Raw genomic sequence first — 20050 nt, 5'->3', positions numbered from 1 at the left:
CGTAGTAACTGCCATCCCTTCTATAACTACATTGCACACCCACAGCATGTGTTTGGGTGTTGCTGGTCTTTCCTGACACAATTTGCACGTGTCGTCCTGATGCTTATCTGGGAAGATACGTTTCAGACAAGAAAAAGATGCAAAATATATACGAAAGTGACATTATGTGCTTTTGAGAACGTCTACTGCGATCTCGTTAATTGTTTGTCCACAAAGAGGGGCCGACGAAAAGAATTAAAGAAACCGAAGGCTCATCCTAGCAGGCCTCGAGAACATTTCCTGCGCGAAAATGTTCTGGTTAAGAGGAGAACAAAAATTGACACGCCATCCAGCCCTGCGAAAGCGGATGTCCAGCGAAACTGTTGAAAAACGCCACTACAACTGCTGAGATGGGAATGCAATGCTTTATTGTCTTAGAGTGGTAGCAACGGCAATTTATAATAATTGTAGTAATGGGAGTAATGGTAATTTTGACAGCACGCCGCCGCTGGTCGTATTGCTGTTTCTTTTTCCCTTTGTGGATCCTCGTATTTACGCTGCTCCTCGGGAGTCCTATACTAAGCGTTGCCTACCCATAGTGGTGCTGCAACAACAATGAAATCGGTTGCTTGGCTGGTTCTCTTATATACGATAGGCTAATGACGTCACTCGCCACGTCGCAAGTTGCTGTCGCCGCAGCAGCTTGCGCAAGAGTAATATTTACCGGGAAACGTATGCGGGGAGCGATACGTGCTTTGCATTGTTATCAGAAGCGCCTTATAATCAATTATGTGGTTCGGATGCTTGTCTTGTGCTTGCTCTTTATTGAAACAAATGCTTTTCTGTATGTTGTATGCGTGATTACAAAGAATGTATGCATTCTTCGCTTTACTTTTCTGTGTACTTGAAGCCTGCTTCACTTCCGCCTCGGGTAGGCCCGGTATTGCACTACCTCCGGGATCGGCCCACATTTTTGCCGACGGATGACGACATGAAAGATGTCCGGCCAACGGGAGGCTAACAACTTCACTGTAAAAAATCTTCGAAATTCGTGACATCACGTTGACGCCGGCACGAAGTCTGTGATTGCTTACGGTTTTGCTAAGAATTAGAATAAATTAATCTGCATGAAGTGACAGAGGGACGGTCTGACGGTAGGAATAGCCGAGATGGGGCACCCGTAGGGACTATCCTTTTACACCACGCTGGTGTGGACGGTAACGGGGAGTCACAAAGAGAGAGAAAGAGCGAAAATCTTATTTATAACAAAAAATGATGACGTGTGATTAGCTTACCTGGGGTAGCATTGGTGTAACATAGCAAAAAAAAAATGAAGAGAAATATGGAGAGAAAAAGATGAAACGTACAGAAGCAGTAGCAGCAGCAGCAGCAGCAGCAGCAGCAGCAGCAGCAGCAGCAGTAGTAGTAGTAGTAGTAGTAGTAGTAGTAGTAGTAGTAGTAGTAGTAGTAGTAGTAGTAGTAGTAGTAATAGTAATAATAGTAGTGGTAGTAGTAGTAGTAGTAGTAGTAGTAGTAGTAGTAGTAGTAGTAGTAGTAGTATTTAGTAGCAGCAGCAGTGGTGTATATGGTGAGCTGCGAGCGCAAAATTGAGTGTGTGATGTTCGCTATTTGCAGTAATTTTATGCACACGAATGGCCCACGCGATATGCACACGTTACACATCGGGAAGTCGTTCGCAGTGCAGATTTTGTGAGCACGAGGATATCATTTACGTACTACGTGCACTAAATACGTAAACTCGTGCGTCGACAAACAGAAGGCATACATCCGAAAGAAACAAAAATTGTTATACATAAGAGCATAAGAGGTTAACCATGCAGATTTGTCCTCCAGAATCAGTACCCTGCGCTCCTGTAGCATCGGCAGAGTGGCTGGGACATAGAATCATGCATGTACTGGCTTGAATGGGTTGGCCGTAAATTCAAATTCTCGCGGCACAATGATAATTTTTCTTTCTTTGTAGTTTTCTCGCAAAAGATTTCGCGATTCCAGCGACGGATAACGGCAGCCATCAAGACCAGGAGAATGAGCCCGTAACAGCTATCGCTGTAAGAAGCTATCGCTGTCCCTGTGATGTGAGCTATGCGTGAAATTAGGTCGACAGAAATGCATACTCCATTCTTACAAAAACCACTGATGCGGCTTTAGGGAAACCTTCGAAAATTTAGTAACGCTTTCACGCGGACTGTAAACTAATACATTTTATTTGTGCGTGCGTTTTAGGCATTCTAATATATACTGGTTAAAGAATCGCGATATCTGTTTTATTTGGAGGCGCGTTAATTGCACGGTTAGCCGCATGTACAGGAATGCGTCAGTACACGCATCGAATTGTGCTTCTAGCACACCGCATCCACGTAATTGGAGGTAAAGCGCTATATAGGAAGGCGAATCGCATTAACGCGTCAGGAGAGCGCAGTTCGAGACGGGTTAAGTCGTCTCACGCGTTGCAAGTAAACGCTGGCGTGTCGCATTGAGGGAGAGAGACGGCGCCTGCCGCCGTGTGCTCTCCTTGCACTCAACGGTGAGACACAGTTTGCCGGAGACAGGTTCCAGCTTGTTTCGGACGAATGCAGAAGCGCAGCATGTAAACGTTGTCGCACAGTACGTGGTGTGCTGTGCGAAGCGCCACTGTCGCATTTATGTAAATGCTGCTATGGTTGCGATGAGAAATGCGTGATGCCGCTGTCGCATTGATGTAAACGCGGCTACGGATGCCATGAGAAATGCGAAACGCCACTGTCGAATCGATGTAAAGCGGATACGGATGAGATGAGAAGTGCGAAACGCCACTGTCGCAATGCTGTAAACGCGGCCATGGATGCGACGAGAAATGCGAAACGCTGTATACTGTCGAATCGATGTAAAGCGGCTATGTATGCGATGAGAAATGCGAAACGCCACTGTCGCATTGATGTAAACGCGGCTATGAATGCGATTAGAAATGCGAGACGCCACTGTCGTATTGATATAAACGCGGCCATAGATGCGACGAGAAATGCAAAACGCCACTGTCGCACTGTAGGCTGTAGGCTACTATAGGTTACTCGGCTGCTGAGCTTGAGGTTGTGCATTGATTCTCGGTTTCGGCACGGTCACTTTCCGACGGGGACATAAATTAAAAAAAGAAACCTCGTTTCGTAAGCTTTGAGTGAAATTAGAATTCCAGGTAGACAAAACTATCACGCAGCCGTCTAGCGTACGCTGCGTAACTTACTGCCCGATCGTGGGTTTGGCACTTGTGTATATATGTGGCACGTATGGCACTCTGCATGCGTACGCATATAGAAGGCGTTTCAGAAAACGAGTTCGATATTTCTTTTTTTTTTAAGGAGGGAAGATGAGCTACTTGGGTGACTTCCTCCATGGATTACTTTTGGCATAGCGGCATATACATATTAAAATGACTCGATGCAGTAAGTTGACAAGTGATTCTAAAGATTATGCGAATTAGCTTTTTCACCAAGATTGTAAGACGATTGATACTAATGCGAGACTTGATGCCTCGTTGTCAGAACAGGCACGTCACTCATGCATGGGCGCCTGTACAGCATACGATTGTTTGTTGTCTGGAATTCATAACTTCGCAGAAATTAGCAGGGCCTAATTTTTTTTTAGTGTATAGACTTTTTACAGCGAGCAATCTGCGCACCGCTCACCAGGAGCCGCCCCAGGCGCGCCGCCATTGAACACCTCTTAAATCTCGCGGGATCAAGCAGGCATGAGCTGCTGCCGAAAGCTCCAGCAACGTTCCGCCGACAGGCTGGGGATCGCTTAATGACATTTAATTAAAACGTTAAATAGCAAAGGGAAGACGCGCTCTGTCGTGAACTGCAAGAACTGCGACGGCGACTTGAATGTATGGGACGAGACTGTGTACAAATTTCATCCGCCTCAGCTGCACAAGGAGTACCCGGTGTTTGCGACCATTCGTCATGCACACTTTCCCGCAAGGCGAGCACAACAAGCTCTAGACTGCCAGCGCTGGACATAGCCAGCTGCCGGCAAACGCGATTGACGCACTCGAACAGCTTCACTTTCGATATCAGCGAACTCAAGTGCGGAATAATGGTCAGACGCCGCGAGTTTTCATTTCTGCGCCGTGAATCATACAGCCGGCGAGCGATCGCTCGGCCACTTGCAACATTTTGGTCACGCGCGTGTTCGCGAATACATTTTAATCTGCGCTGTAAGTGATCAGAAAACCATTCCGAAGTTATAACATGATCAGCGCTGGCGACAAGAATGACGCATGTGGGAACCAACCATCGTGATGATCGGAGCAGATCGCAAACGGGCTTTCTTCGGCGCGCGCGCTCATTCCTATTACCGAACGCAGTTATCGCACATGCATATACAGAGTTAACAACAGACGCAGGGTCGTAACAGTCTTACAAGTACACCGTTGTAAAGACTTGAACATAAAGGTATGCGCTGCCTCTGCGGCGTTGGCCGAAGTCTTGCGTCTTCTACCCGCTCACTACTCGCGGTGGGAGCCGAAATGACGGCTTTCTGAGCCGTGCCCGCGGCCGCCTTTGCCATTGTAAACAAGCGCGTAAATGCCGTTCAGAAGGCGCTCAATGGCGGGCGCTGTCACGTGACCAAATATGGCGGCCCCCATGGGTTTGATGCTGTAAACGGTCTATAAAAAAACGGCTATGAACTCTACCGATGACGGGCTTCAGGCGTCGCGTTAGTATTGACCCTCTGGTAATTCAATATAAAAAGTTAAGCAATCGAATTTTCATAATCCCTTTCGCAATTACTGTGTACACTAACTTTTGGCTGCGCGCGGTTATATAATATTGTTTGCATGGCTAAAACCTTTCTAGAAAACAATGAACCTCTTTCGACTTCGGTATTTGCACGACCTAATTGTCCCACTAAAAATCATTTTCAGTTTTCCTTTAACCTCCCATTAAGTGACAACATTCACGGAAAGCGCAGAATTTCTTACTCTGGACATAAGATATGTTTTTTTTTCCCGCTGAGTATTAAAAAATGTCGTACACTTCATAAACTGTGCTAAACAATACTCTGTATTTGCATATACATTTCACTCTTATAAACCAAGCTGTTTCTGTATCGTGCGCTATTTTATTGCCATTCTTTGAATTTCTGTGTTTCCGTTCGTGATCGTATATCTATTGCATTTGTGCAGTGTTGTACTACACCGACATTTCCTTCTTTTTTATTCTGTACGACTGTATATAGAGCGGACACACTCTGTATAACTTAGCATGTTAATTGATATTATTACATGGACATATTGCTAGCCTTGTCGGCTAAGGACCAAGGTGGTTACTATGCAAACTCCGACTTCTAATCGAATAATTCTGCTTCTACGGTGGGCGCTGCTGCGGTAAAAACAAGATATCGAGGAAATTGTGCAGTCTCGTCTTCTTCACACATATTTAAGGATTCTTGGACGAATTTTTCCGGAACGTCTTGCACATTTTCGGTATTTTGGTCCTATAAGTCAATATGTCGCCTTGCGGCGGCGCCGGCCTCCCATCCTGTCACGCGGCAGAGAGAGAGCGCTTCGCCGCAACGCCGGCTAGCCTTCCGCGTCGGCGCGCCAAGGCAAGGGCGGCGAGAGCGACTGTGGGCGGTACCGCAGGCACCAACGGTCACCCGAAGGTGCGCTTCCCTTTCCGAAGTGTGATTTGTACCACCCACCCAGACAGTGCCTTGACACACGCGCAGTTTCCTGTCGGTCGTATAGGCTGCGCAGTTTTTCTTTCTTTATAAGCAAACAATCTGTATCTCGAAAGAACGTTGGCTCACCGTCGTCACGTGACGCTGCAGGCAATCAGCCCGTTCACGTGGTTGAAGGATCCGTGTTCTTTATCCCCTTCGCCGACGACTGCGTGTACACCCCCCCCCCCTAAAAAATAGAAAAAGAGACAGTGAGATTTTTTTTCAAACTGTAGCGTGCGCGGAGAAATTGCTGTTCTACTTTGTTGTATAGCGCAGGCAGAACGACAAAGACACGTCAGAAAAACACACAGCGCTGTCTAATGTGCCTTTCTGTGTCCCTATCGTTCTGCCTGCGCTACGGCAGAGTAGAAAGTGCCATAAAAACAAGCCCATGCAGCTACCCTCATTGACTGGAATTGCGGTGTTAGCCGTGGCCGACGAATATGCATCAGCACAAATTGAAACGCGATCTAGAATAGGCCGATCAGAACACCTGTTACGCGTTATCAGATAGGGGAGCGTAACGTGGAATCACTATGTTGACGGTGTGGTGTCTAAGCATGGTTTACAGTCCCAAACCCCAAGGGCAGGTTTCGGAGCCTAAAGTGAGCCACGATTGTAAACGCTAAAACGCTGTGGAATCTGGACGCGCAACACATTGTAGTTTTAGACTTGATCGCGTTTGAATTTATGCTGATAGTACGTTTGTTTTCCAGCTTCGCGACACTGAGGCGACCATTGTCAAATATCCTGTACGTGGTCAACCCTGTTCTCCCTTTATACGACAGCGACCACTGGTGTACCGACACATTCACTGTCATCGATCGCTCGCTCGGCGAAGAACGTCAGTCACTCTGCATAATATGCCACATAATGTGCATATATTATGGCTCTTTATAGGTGCGTTATACTTATGTATCCATTCTATATCACCTGCCTTCTTTTCTTCTTTCTTTAGAAATATTTTCTTTAGAAATCGCCAGTGACAGTGAGCTTTGTTCCGCTTATAATTCAGGTAGATTTCTGCACGAGGTGAAAGTTATGTTCAACAGAAATCGCAATGTCAATGTAACTAAATAAAATATTTACTAATTAGCTATTCAATTAATTGCTTTCGCCACATTTTGCTCTTACGAAATTAAAGTGTTACAGTAGTGAAGCCATGTCTGTTAAGAAAAAAGAAAACACGCTACAAGACTAGCCCCACGTTCCAAAATTTCGTCTTTAAAACATGCACGAAAAACATTTGCCATTCTAGTTATCGGTTTTCCCAAGGCCGCCCTCGATCAGTTCGGGGCAATCTTCACTGAAACTTCAATGCTTTTTTTTTTCTGTCATAATTTGGGAGCGGATATATCTCAAATATGGTGCCAGTCTTAGGGTGTCTGCGAAGCATGAGATGACTTCACTACTGAACTACAACTTGTGCCCTAAATATAATAAATAACTAACAGCTAATTATTGAATGTTTCTAACTAAACTGCTTCAGCGAACGTTATTCTTCCCAACACCGCTTGTTCTCTTTGCAGTACGCTCTCATAGGATAAAATATACGGTGCGGTGATTGATTTCCGCATGAACGACATGCACTTTTTCAAGCCGCTAATAATGCGGTAATGGGACACACGCGCTTCACAGATGTCACGACGAGTATGCACGGCTCAAGTGTCGATTCGCACCAAGCATGATCTCGTCTTCACCCGCAGGCGCACCATGCATTTTTGCTTGGGAATCTTACACGTCGACATCGTGAACATTCTGCGTTTGACAGATTTTTACGTGTCCTTATAAAGAGTATACTTTGGCGTGCATTCGAATACGAGTAAATGAAGCCATAATTGTACACCTCTTTGTGTCTGCAAGTGAATGGCAAAGCTACGTAAAGATACGTTCGCAGCGTGAGCACAGCCGACTTAAATGTCGGTATTTGTCATTGGTTCCATAAACCGTGGGTACTGCCGTATTCCGCCATATTGCCAAATTCTGAAAGGGCCGCATTTTAAGCCAATCAGAGAGGCCGTAGCAGCCCCTTGGGCCAATCAAACCTGACAAGATGACGAATTCGATAATGTCGTGGAATTTGACAATGTTTAGAATGGTACCCCTGGAGTTTGTTTCATCTGTACACTGCCAAGTCATGCATGGAAGTCAGCTTTCCGATATCCTTGAAAATTAAGGTACGTAGTCGCTGTATCCTGCTGCTATGCATCTGCATGAGCGTAGAAAGAAAGAAAGAAAGAAAGAAAGAAAGAAAGAAAGAAAGAAAGAAAGAAAGAAAGAAAGAAAGCAGGCAATAAGCAAGCAAAGGATTGAACGGCGAGATATGGAAAGGAATTTGGAAGACGTGATGTTAAGTGGATTAGAGAACGTGTATATGATATTGTAGTTGAGATCAAAAGGGGAAAGTAGAGGTCAACAGGTCACGTGATGCGTAGAAGAGATAAGCTGCTCAAATAAGGAAAACGCAGGAGGGGGTGCAGAGGAGGCAGATGTAGAATGATGAGGTTGAAGCGGAATAGGGTTAAATCAGAGAATTGGGGAATAATTGTTTGTCCTTCGCCGAACTTAAATAACGCATCTCGAAACAAATGTTGTCCAATCGTGCCCTCTGACATCTATCGCTATGTGGTCCCATATCACTGCACACAGGCCGCGGACCATTTAGTAAAATCAGGTCGCCGAGAAACGGAAAAGAGTCAAGCGTCGCGGCTCACCTCGTCCAGTTCAGTGAAGGGGCCCCCGACATGAGCCTCGCCTCGTCTGTCACGCTGTCGTCAAGACGAACGCTAACTCGCACGACTATACGTCCACACCTTGTTGACTCCCCAACGCGATAAAAAAAAACGACAGTATATACTAGAAGCGAAGCTCGAGAAACGCGAGGGCGTCTCGTTTAGGGAAGCCCCGTCTATAGTGTGCGTGCGCGAAATGACGCGGGCCAAACGACTGCTGCGGAGAAGGGGGTGTCACCGGAAAGGATCATCGACGCTGCATACGGTAAAACAATAAACGCGGGCGGCGGCCCGTTGTGTGTGCTCTTCGATACAGCGCCCGCGGCCCAGCGCCAGCTCGCGCGGACCCGCGCGGGCAGCCGCCGCAGGCCCCGGGAGTCGGGGCCCCTCATCTCTCGCCTTCCAACCGCGGACGGGCCCGCCGTAAATCAGGCGCGCAAGCAGCGCCTCGCTGCGCCGCCGTCGGCGCGATCGTCCCGCGAGGCGGTACGCGCGGGTCCGGCCCACGGCCTGGGCGGTCCCCCCGTAGGCGGGGTCCAATGGGCCCGCTCGGCCTTCCGGCGCCGCTCACCGCCACCGCTCGCCGGCAGCAGAGCGCACCATGTTCCCGGCGCGGCAGGAAGTTGGGCCCGCGGCGGCGGCGGCCGCCTTCCAGTACGCGGCGGCCACCTGCTACCCGACCAGCTGCTCGCCGCCCCCGCAGTACGCCGGCTTCGGCCCCGCCGTTCACGGGGGCCTGGTGGACGCCGTCGACTGGACCGGGGGAGGCTACCGCTACGACGACTGGGCCACCCTGCAACAGCAGCAGCAGCAACAGCCCACGGCGCAGGGCCTGTACGGAGGCTACGCGGCGGTGCCCGAACCCCCGACCACGAGCCCGGACTCCGGCCTGGCCCCGTCGGACCTGAGCGGTGGCACGCCCTCGCCGGGACTCGTGCAGCCGCAGCCGGTGTCCAGGCCGGCGCCGGCGCGGTCGCCCTACGAGTGGATGATGAAGCCGTCGTACCAGGTGCAGCCGAACCCCGGTGAGCATCTTCTCCGCTACATAGGCCCTCCCGAGGCGACGTCGTGGAACGCGAGAACGTGCTCTTGCTCTCGCGCCACCTTGTACAGCGAACATGCGCCGCAGAGCGGGTCGAACGCGGTGTGGACCTCCCTGTATAAGACCCCTCGCGAACCGCTTGGTCCATCCATTTCGCGAACGTCAGCGGGGCCCAAGCAGAGGACAGGAGGCTCTCTTCGTTTTGGAGACACGTTTTTCACCACTTATCCGCGGACGAGCGTGCATCGTTCAGCCCCGAAAACATTTATCCGGTCTCTAACTAGACACGCCCACAGCCCGCGCGTTCGTAGCGACCCACATCACTTCAAAGCGCTAACGCCGTAACTCACAGTGGTACGCGATCGTTCCGCAGGGACCTCTCGCGCCGTGCGCGGAGGCTGCTCTCCGAGCCCACGCGCCGAGGACGGCTGAAAGCGTGCACCCGCGGCACCCTCCCCGGTGCCGATTATCGGACTAGCTATAAACGGTGCGAACGGTGGGAAGCCATTCGCAGTCCAATCGTTTAAAGACTGCAGCGGCTACCGCATGGAAGCCGCTCTTCCTTTAATGGCCGTCGTATATCATCAGATACGGCGGGACGAGTGCGCGTGACGCGTGCCGCTTCGCGGTCTTCCTGTATTGCACGCCATACGGGTGCGCTCACTGACTATAGGCACTTTGCTTTAATGCGTTTCCACATAGCGCCTGAAGGTACTGATGCGCTCCTGTGTACCTCCACGAATGCAGAGCGCTAGCCATGCTACGTTTCTGATACGTACGTGTGCACCTAGTATTACCTGTGTTTGATCGAAACATTACATATAAATATAGTCCAATGTCTACGTTTACGTGTCCCGTTGACACAAATGAAATCTTCTCGATGCCATTTACCACACTCGTTAACAGGAAGGTGGGGGGGGGGGGTGGAGGGAGAGAATACGAGCACGAAATAAAGCACAAAGCCAAGGAAGGTGAAAAGATTTACAACTATATATTCTCACAATACTTACAATTATACAGCTGTATTTCTTTTCCTTCTTTTTTATTCTACAAGGCACATAATATATGGGACTTTACCCTTTCGACATCTGCAGACGCAATGGTGAATCATTAGCTCAAGGAATTTAGTTTCTACGAATCAAATCACATTCACTTTTTTTTTCTGAGATTAACGTATGGTGACACAAATGCATTTCGGACGACTTTCTCGAATGTGAAATAAGTCAGGTATACTTCACGAGCCACCGTGTGTCCCTGTACTTTTTCTGAGCGTTTGAATTTTGTAAAACTCTCCCTACTCATGAACACGTTTACTGATTCACCCAAAAACTTGCTTAGCTTTTTAATCACGCGTTTTTCTATATTTGGAATGAACGTCTCGCTCGTCGCAGAATAGCTTGACTATGGCGTTGCGCTGCTCAGCTCGAGGTCGCGGGTTCGATCCTGACCGCGGCGGCCGCATTCCGAAGGGGGGCGAAATGCAAGAGCGCTCGTGTACTTAGATTTAAGATTGTGCAACACTCGTGTACTTAGATTGTAACAATATGCCCACCTGCTATGGTCTCGATAAAGAGACTGGCAGTATTGAAAATAAATAAAGTATACACCTCATGAAAACCGCCAGGTGCGCGGTCAAATATAATCCGGAGCATCCAACTGAGGCGTGCCTCACGCATAATCAGATCTGGGTTTCGGCACATAAAACCCCAGAGTTTACTATTCGTTTAATATTTTTTTTTTTTAACGAACGCCTGTGTCCTCTGCTCCACATCATTCGGTTGTGAAATGACCAGTCGGGCACATCGGCCTGCTCATGTTTGTTGAAGTCTTTCTGAATGTCGACTTGATTCCATGCGATTACTTTTTCTTCAAACACTTAATTAAATGAATCGCTACAGTAATGAACGGTGTCACTTCATCATTTAGTATACATTTAAATATCCCCCCCGCCTGCTCTTGACTTTGATCCCGTGCAATATACACAAGTCTGAGGCCAATTTTGAAATGTCACACTTGAAATTGTTGCTATACATGCAAACACCGCTGAACAAGCAGTTTACTGACTCGTACTTTTTTATGTAATGCAGTGCGTGATGGCAACACACTTTTAGCGTTCTGTCACCGATAACCACTCATATTTGACATGAGGGCAGGCAGACAAACTTTTTATGTATGTAGATGTAGTATACGTTCAATTTGTTATATTAGCCACTTCTTTCTGATACAAAGAAAGGGCGGAGGGGGGGGGGAGAAATGTCCCAGTTATATTGGCTTTATTAGTGGTTAAGCGCTGGCTTTGACAGTGGATAACACTGTATTATATAGGCACCAATAACGCGCCGTTTAGTTTGCGTAGTTGGGTGATTCATTCGCAGGATTTTTTGTTTTTGAGTTGTAACGCATTTAGGGAATAGGGCCCGTGTTAACAAAACGTTCTTACGCTAGCGTTCCTGCCAGCCAATAGTGATGTAGGACATATTATTAGCGAAGGCGATCAGCCAATGAAAAACAGCACTTACGAACGAAAAGCTTTGCGATTTCGGCTCCAGTTTTCCGCCGCGATCACATGCGACACTTTGAAGTAAATAAAACGTAAGAGGTGTTCTATTTGTTTTCTTTTCGTTCGGGTTTCATTGCGGCTTACTATACAGTACAAAAATCGGGCAGCATGAACGCCATTCATGGGACGTATGCGTGTTCAATTTTAGTTTATACGCCAATATTTATCATGTAGTACCTCGATTTCGTTTATTTCTTATCACGGTTTCGTCGTCAGGTCACTGCGTCTTCCCTGTCAACATGTAAACGCATAACAGGATAGCATGTCATCAAGCGCTTCCCGAAAGCTTCGCTTCACATAGATTCCAAAACATGCATTGGATCTTCATATATATATATATATATATATATATATATATATATATATATATATATATATATATATATATATATATATATATATATATATACAGAAACGATGCTCAACAGGGATAGTTTGCTAATTTGTTGGGGACATCGCCTTTTCCATATAAGCTTTTTTGAAAGCATAAGCATATATGGTCACCCAAGACATTTGCGGTCGACTGAAGATCGGCTATATCGAACGAAATAACTGTACATATATCTAACTGTGATGCTAAGGTATTATTTCAAAATTATATTTTCGTTCATTTGGGGGAACATATTGATTATGACTTCCAGCGCTCTCCCGGTTCGACACCATCTAGATCCAGATTCCGGCTCGACAAGGCGACTCGCCCAAAGTTTTACGGCCCCGTTTAAACGTAGCTATACCGCTGCTGAGAGCGGGAACTCATTTCCTGTCGCTAATGTACGCAAGGTCACTGGTCGGTGCCTTTCTTTTATCGTTAACATCGCGGGCACGTCGATGCGTGCAGAGCGTCTCGGGTTTTTGGCCAGAAACAATAGGACACACGTTCACAGATGACGATGAAGATGACGGACCTCTTTTGTGACACGTACCTAATAGGGGGGATAGGCCAAGAATTCGCAGCGTAATGATGTAGATGATGAAGCCTCAATGGGGGGGGGGGGGGAAGCCACGAACCGGGTTCGATTTTCGTCGTCTTCGGTTTTGGTGATGCTGTTAAAAGGTGACAATACAGAAAGCGTTTTAAGGAGAAAAACATTAAAGCAAGCGCATTTTGGAAGAATATATCATACCTCGCATATATAGCTCTTAATTGTTTGAAAAAAGAAAGTGTCTGTGACAGATAACACTGTTTCGCCTTTCCAGGTGCATTTCTGGAAGAGGCCAGATAAGCTGCGTGAGAAAACGCCATGTCCAAGTAGTTATTTTAAATGAATTTGCCAATTCACGTTATAGTTATCCTCTATATGGCAAATGCAGTTAAAAAATCGGATTCGGCCTGAACAAGCCCAATCACACTATAGGCTCAATATGCGATTAAACAAAATCTGGTAGATATAAAAAGGGCACTCGTGTTTTGTATATGCATGCAAGAATGTATAAGCTGTATATACCGTATCAGCCTTATATATATAATCGCACAACGAGGGATCAAAAGGAAAATTACAAAAAAGAAAGAAAATGCGATAGGCATCGCGTTAAGACATGAAAAAAGAAATATGCATAGCATAGAGATTATGAGCGGGTGGACGGTATTGTACAGTCACTGAGGTTATTATTATTGTACTATAACTGAGGCTACTACTCTTAAACATAATTACTCTGACTGTTTTAATTTTCTGAGCCTCTTTAATGATTTTAACTTAACCCAACTTGTTCTTCAACCAACTCGAACCACTGTGTCCGTCTCCAACATACTTGCGTTGACCAACATGCCTGATGCAGTTAGCCCTCTTACTTACTTTCCTGGCATAGGTGATCATTCTTTGATTCACTTTACAATAAAAACAAGGACGTTATCATACAAAAAGCATAAAGTGGTTCGCGAATACGGTCGGGCAGATGCAACGTCGATAATAGCGGAAATGCAATCGTTCCTCCTTGATTTTATGTGCTGTTTCTCTGGGCGCACAGTTGACGAAAACTGGTGTCTCTATAAAAATAAACTGGGTTCTTTAGTCCGCGCTTCATACCACAGCGAAATATTATTTCTAACCCACGGTTGCTTTACTTTACTACTGCTCCAAGACGGCTTTTCGAAACTTCCTTTTCGTCGTGCTAAGTGAACCAATAACCCCGATCATTGGGCTGCCTATTTCCAAGTAAAGATGCAGTACAATAACAGCACCGAGCATGCCAAGGAGTTGTTTTTCAACACTAATTTACCGGAAATGTTGCAGACTAACCTGCGAAAGTTCTGGAATATTGTCAATGGCTCGGAGAATCGTCTTATCCAACTGGCACGTGATGATAGCACTTTAGCCCCTCTTAAGACCACAGCGCTGCTCAGTGTTTAAGAATGCGTTTTTTTTTTTCTGTAAAACCCCACCTGTTCTTTTTTCCATGTTTTCATGACCGTAACTTTCCTCCTATGATTCCCATAATAATTGATTCTGTAGGCGTTGGTAAACTCATTAGTAATCTTAATATTTCATCTTCGTCTGGATGTGATTCGATTACGTCAAAAATATTATAAATAACTGATGTGTACTCCTCTGTTATCTTCTCCAATATTTTTGCGCAATATTTAGAGTGCTCCGCCATTCCCGGTGATTGGAAGGCAGGGAAGGTGGTTCCTTTGCATAAGTCAGGTAATGTACATCTTACAGATAATTACAGAGCCATATCACTTACAAGCATTCCATGTAAGCTTCTTGAGCGGGTTATTTATTCTCATTTAATCGAATTTCTAGAAGGAAATTCTTTCTTCACTAACTTCCAGCATTGTTTCAGGAAAATGTTTTCATGTTAAACGCAGCTATTATCTTTTACTAATGATCTCTTTATAAATAACGACATCAGCTCCGCGATTGACTGCATATTCTTGGATTTCGTTAAAACTTTCAATGGGGTGGCGCATGACTTGCTTCTTCTAAAATTAAGAAAACTTAACTTAGACACCAAGGTATTCCACTGAATTAAAGATTTTCTTTCTGGCCGCACCAAATTTGTGACTGCTAACAACTGTTCATCTACTCTTTCGCCTGTCTCATCCGGAGTCCCACAAGGATCTGTGTTGGGACCCTTACTCTTTCTCATTTACATTAACGACCTCCCTGACTGTATTACGTTTCCATCAATTGAACCTTTTACCCACGATGGCGCCCTCTATAAAAACTAGCCGAATCCTCTGATCAGCATGAACTTCTAGAAGGTCTTAACCACTTGTCCTCATGGTGCAATAGATGGATGATGCGGCTCAACACCAAAGGTGTAAAAGCATGCGAATATCTCGATGGGGCCACACTGTTAGCATTGCGCATTTTCTCGACGCATCCTACTAGATCCTTTGACTTCATACAAGTACCTCGTCATCCACATCAGTTGTGATCTTTCTTGGCGCGTACATGCTAACTATGTTACTAACAACGCAAAGCGCATGCTAGGATACTTACGACGCAATTTTTCCCGATCACCTTCGCCAGTAAAGCTACATCTATATAAAAACTCTTGTTCGCCCTAAATTAGATCTATCTGCAGCCCCAAAAATACTACACTTTCAGCAATTATTGAATCCGTACGGAATCGCACAGCTCGTTTCAGTCTATCAAATTACTCTCGGTATGCCAGTGCATCAGCAATGAAAGCAACACTTGCTTTGCCTGAACTATCTTTGCGCCATAAATGCTTTCGCCTTTCATTGTTCCACAAAATATATCATGATAATCCGATTCTAAAAGTTGTTCTTTTTCTCTCTCCCGTCTACGTGTCATCGTGTTCAGACCATAACTGCAAAGTTGGTGAGCCATGTTGTCGGACTAATAGTTACAGGGAATCTTTCATTCCGAAGACTAGCAAAGAGTGGAACCACCTTCCCGCTTCCATCGCCGACATCAACAGCTTCAAGACTGCCATTCATGAAGCCTTTTGCTAACATGTTTTTCTTTACTTGTTGTAACTGTATCTTTTTTTTTTCTCTTTTACTGTGCAAACATTTGTTATTCATCACTGCTTCCTATAATGACCTCGGGTCTAAATAAATAAATAAATAAATAAATAAAAGGTCGTGTAATGTGTGAAACAGATAAAACGTGGGTATACATTGTATGTCTTATATGGTAACCTAGTGGGTGCCAAATGAAGGGGGAAGTCAGATGAGCGTGGAAAAGTGTTGAGGTTTTATGACATACAGGAAAACTAAGAGTTTGTGGCTTGAGGTGACTCGGTGTCGTGGTCTATAAGCACTAGAGAAATTGTTATTCCAGCCTGAAGAATCAGGTGGTCGCTATGACAATTTCTTTGTTTCAGCAGCAGTATAGGTCGTGCGACGGTCTTGGTTACGTGCTGACAGCACAACATATCACTGTAAACAATACGCGATATGTCCACTCTTAAAGCTATCACTGTAAACTATAGAGCGTATAACAACAATTGTCCAAAAATGGCGTAATGACGTCAGTGTTGGCTTCTGGCGCTCGCAGTAAAAAGCAAAAGCGCTGTCTTTGGAAATGCTTTCTGTTATTCTGAGGGAGCCGTCGCTTTTGGTGTAGGAAGCGCCAGGAATGATACCTACGATTTCACTCAGCGCATTCCGATGAAGCAGGTTAAACCGACTGTCGGCTGTGAATTCTGGCTGTCATTCATCTGTCAGGATCCTTCCCCAGTTGCACGAGTGCAGCAAGTGCAACAACAGACAGTAGAATGAATTTTTTATGCAGGTTAATAGCACCTTTCGTCTTTGTTCGTCCCGCTCGCCACGGAAGAAATGTTTCTAAGGAGCACACGAAATATTGTCAAAATACGTGTGCACTGTGGATGTGTATGCATCTAGGAGTTGTATATACCAACTGCGTCGTCTGCTCCGTGCCCTCAGCGATCGAGGCACCGTCAGCACCGTCCTCAGTCCTGGAGCAGGGCGGCGGCCACAAAGCGCGTTTCCTCAGGGCCTACTCTGTGATAGCGAGGCCGTGTTTTTGCCGCCTCTGCTTTGTTCACGCACTCCCTACATAGACGACGACTATCTGTGCCCGTTGAAGAAACGAAGAAAAAATAACACAGAGAAAACATGAAGAAAAGCCGAAGAACGAGTGCGGGGGAGACCCTGTGGAAGCACAAAAAAGGTCTACAGGGTGGCCATCGGAGGAGGCCACCTTTGAAGCGACCCGAGCCGCCCGTTGCTCTAGGCGCCGTCTGCTGCTGCTATAGTATACTGCTGCTGCTGGCGAGAAACGCCGCTACAGACGAAAGCTTTTCTTCGGTCGTCTGCACCGTCGTCTGCAAGCCGTTCCAGTGACACAGTGCCATGGTAACGTGTTGCCTTCTAATGAGCGTCACGAGGTCGAATCCAGGCTGTGACGACCGCATTGAAAAGGTGGCGGAATGCGAAATTGCCCGTGTTTCGCTAGACTTGAGTGCGCATGAAAGAGCCCGAGGATATAATGTTGTTTGCCAGCTGCGGAAATCAGGGTAATTAGGATATTGCGGAGCCGTTTACTCGAAGACAGAGATAACAAAAGAAAACTGCAATGGAAATTTGAGCCCTCCATTTTGGCGTCTCGCATATAGCGCAAACGCAGCTTTGAAGCACAAGGTGATCAATGCACCTCGGATCTGCTCTCTGAGGTGCGCACGCGCGCACACGCGCACACACGCAAAAAAAAAAAAAAAAACACTACGACAACATATGCACATTATTTACCCAATGCGTGCACTCTAAATGCGACACACAATTGTTACTCGTTATGGTCCGACTTAGGCTGTCATCACAGTTCTTAGGCGTTAAGTGCACGATTTTGCGTCAGTTCACAGGTTTGGCATAATTTATCCGTGCTCTTTTAGCCACTTCTTGGTGTACTATATGGTGTACCTATACGGTATAGTGTGCTGCCGAGTATAGGAAAGTGGAGGTAGTGTTATAGAGACAGTGCTTACGGCATAAATGCATTGCTGCGGTTGTATCCATGTTGCGTCGCTTTACTCACGCCTCGTTTCATCGGAGGTGACCTCGGAAGGTGTTTTGCTCAGCCGTGAAACCGGCTATCTCGCGCAGCGAGCAGTTTCTCCTTGGTTTCCAATGCGGATATGAGGCAGAACGTCCTAGATATCGCGCTCCCTTTCTGCGCTTGAGATTCATATCGGTCACACGCGTTGGTTATGCAGTCATGATTGTTCTCATCTGCATCTGATAAGCTCACCATGCTGTACCTAAACATCTCGTTTCGTCGTCACCACAACCGCCGCCACCACCACCACCACCTGCTCCTTGCAAAAACTTAAGTCACGAACGAATACAATAATTAATAAGGCAGGAGCTACCAAGTCGTGACCGCCAGCTTACCGGTTATTCTTGAAAATAAAAGCGTACAAAAGTGTACAATTATTGCATTCTACTGGTATACTAACCTATGGGGCAGAAACTTGGAGGTTAGCGAACAATTGTGAGGAAAAGTTAAGGACCGCGCAACGAGCGATAAAACGAAAAATGAAAGAGGTGTCGTTGATAGACAGGAGTACAGCGGGGTGGATTAAGAGAGAAAAAGGGGTAGCCGGTTATTCTAGCTATAGATTAAAAGGAATAAAGTGAGTCGGACAGACCCTGTAACGCGCATAGGGCCGATAACCGGTTAGAAAATGAGCACCAATTAAGGGAAGGCAAGCGCAGTTACAAACGGCCGTGAACTGTACACCTGTAGATAGGTGGTACGACAAGAATGAGGAAACTTGCAGGCATATAGGGTGGCCTTCGGGTTGCAGTAGCAAAGAAGGAACGATCCCCCTATATATAATCGTAGGGTGATGTCAGCTGCCACAAGACAGGGATAATTGGAGATCGCTGTGAAAGGACTTCGTCTGGCAGTGAACGTAAATGATGATGATGATGATGATGATGATGTCACCTTTCAGCTCGACCACCGCATTTCGGCGCATCACAAGCAAGGCAGTATCTGTCAAGCGCAAGTTAGAACTGATGCGCGCACGGTTTTAGTCGATGCGCCCGCCTCGGAATCTAGAAGTACATCCGTGGTACATTAGTGGTGCTGAGTTCTCCCATTTTTTGCTACCTGATAACGATTGGTTGGCTGTTTTTTCCACGGCAAGGCTCCGTGAGAGCAGTGCCAAAACATATTTGACGCCGTTGAATGCATTTCACGTCCCATATCGAACAGCCAGCTTTCTGCATTATTAAAAAAATAATAATAATAAGCGACCAATGACGTCAAAAGTGTACTTGAAGAACATGGTTTATGAAAAGGGGGAGGGTTGGAGGTAACGAGAAGAGAAGGAAATCAAAAGACATGGGAAGTGGTCACTTATCCGGAAGTTAACTTTGTGGCCAAGTATACACAATGAATGCCAGCGTCAACAATACCTAAAGTGTTTAGGGTCCCCTCCTCACCTCCTAGACCCTTCTCCTTCTACTTCTGTCGCAACTGTAGGTGAATGTTTACACACAGTGAACCGATATGTTGCGATAAGTCCTAGAACGCTCCTTTTCTAGAGCCGAATACTATGGATTACGGGAGCCGAAAAGACTGGCAGCCATATTTATGGCGGCATAAATTATGCAAAGTGATGATATGAACGTAAAATTGGTTTGCCGTCCCAAGATCGGTGAAGCGTGCCAGGCCGCGCACGCCACTCAGTTCGGGTTCACAACACTGGCCGCAGGTTCGATTCGTAACGTAGTTCTTATGAGGAGCTCCTACGCAAACGACGAAAAACAAAACCACACAAAGAAATTATGCAGATCACATGTATGCAATGTGGGTACTCGATGTCATGCTAAGCATTTTTCAGGTAACTAGCTATCTAGCATCGTTTGGAGCTCCGCAAAGCGTTACGAGGTGGACCAACCCGCCATGGTGGCTTAGTGACCACAATGTTGCGCTGCTAAGCGCGAGGTCGCGGGAACGAATGCCGGCCGCGGCGGCCGCATTTCGGCGGGGGCGAAATGCAGAGACGCGCGCGTAGCGTGCGTTGAGTGCACGTTAAAGAAACCCAGGCGGTCTAAATTAATAATGAGTC

The 20050-nt window shown here is 46.4% G+C and overlaps 2 protein-coding genes across 4 annotated transcripts in view; one reads left to right on the top strand and one right to left on the bottom strand.

Moving 5' to 3' along the window:
- Positions 1–5877, bottom strand: part of LOC142578948 (structural maintenance of chromosomes protein 3-like) — a 100437-nt gene extending 94560 nt beyond the window's left edge. Inside the window, exon 1 of the mRNA XM_075688682.1 lies at positions 5788–5877. The gene's annotated coding sequence lies outside the window, so the exon portion shown is untranslated. The remainder of the gene's footprint in view (positions 1–5787) is intronic.
- Positions 5878–8735: 2858 nt separating this feature from the next.
- LOC142578947 (homeobox protein CDX-1-like) overlaps positions 8736–20050 on the top strand; it is a 33769-nt gene continuing 22454 nt past the window's right edge. The window contains exon 1 of one of the 3 annotated variants that reach the window (XM_075688679.1): positions 8736–9457. In XM_075688679.1, the coding sequence (XP_075544794.1) occupies positions 9034–9457 (424 nt within the window). In that variant the 5' untranslated portion in view covers positions 8736–9033. The remainder of the gene's footprint in view (positions 9458–20050) is intronic. The other 2 variants (XM_075688678.1, XM_075688680.1) reach the window with 2 other exon arrangements.

This window comes from Dermacentor variabilis, chromosome 4, assembly GCF_050947875.1.
Source record: "Dermacentor variabilis isolate Ectoservices chromosome 4, ASM5094787v1, whole genome shotgun sequence".
NCBI classification, from domain to species: Eukaryota; Metazoa; Arthropoda; class Arachnida; order Ixodida; family Ixodidae; genus Dermacentor; species Dermacentor variabilis.
The sequence above is the reverse complement of the archived record's forward strand: the minus strand, read 5'-3'. Positions and strand labels throughout refer to the sequence as shown.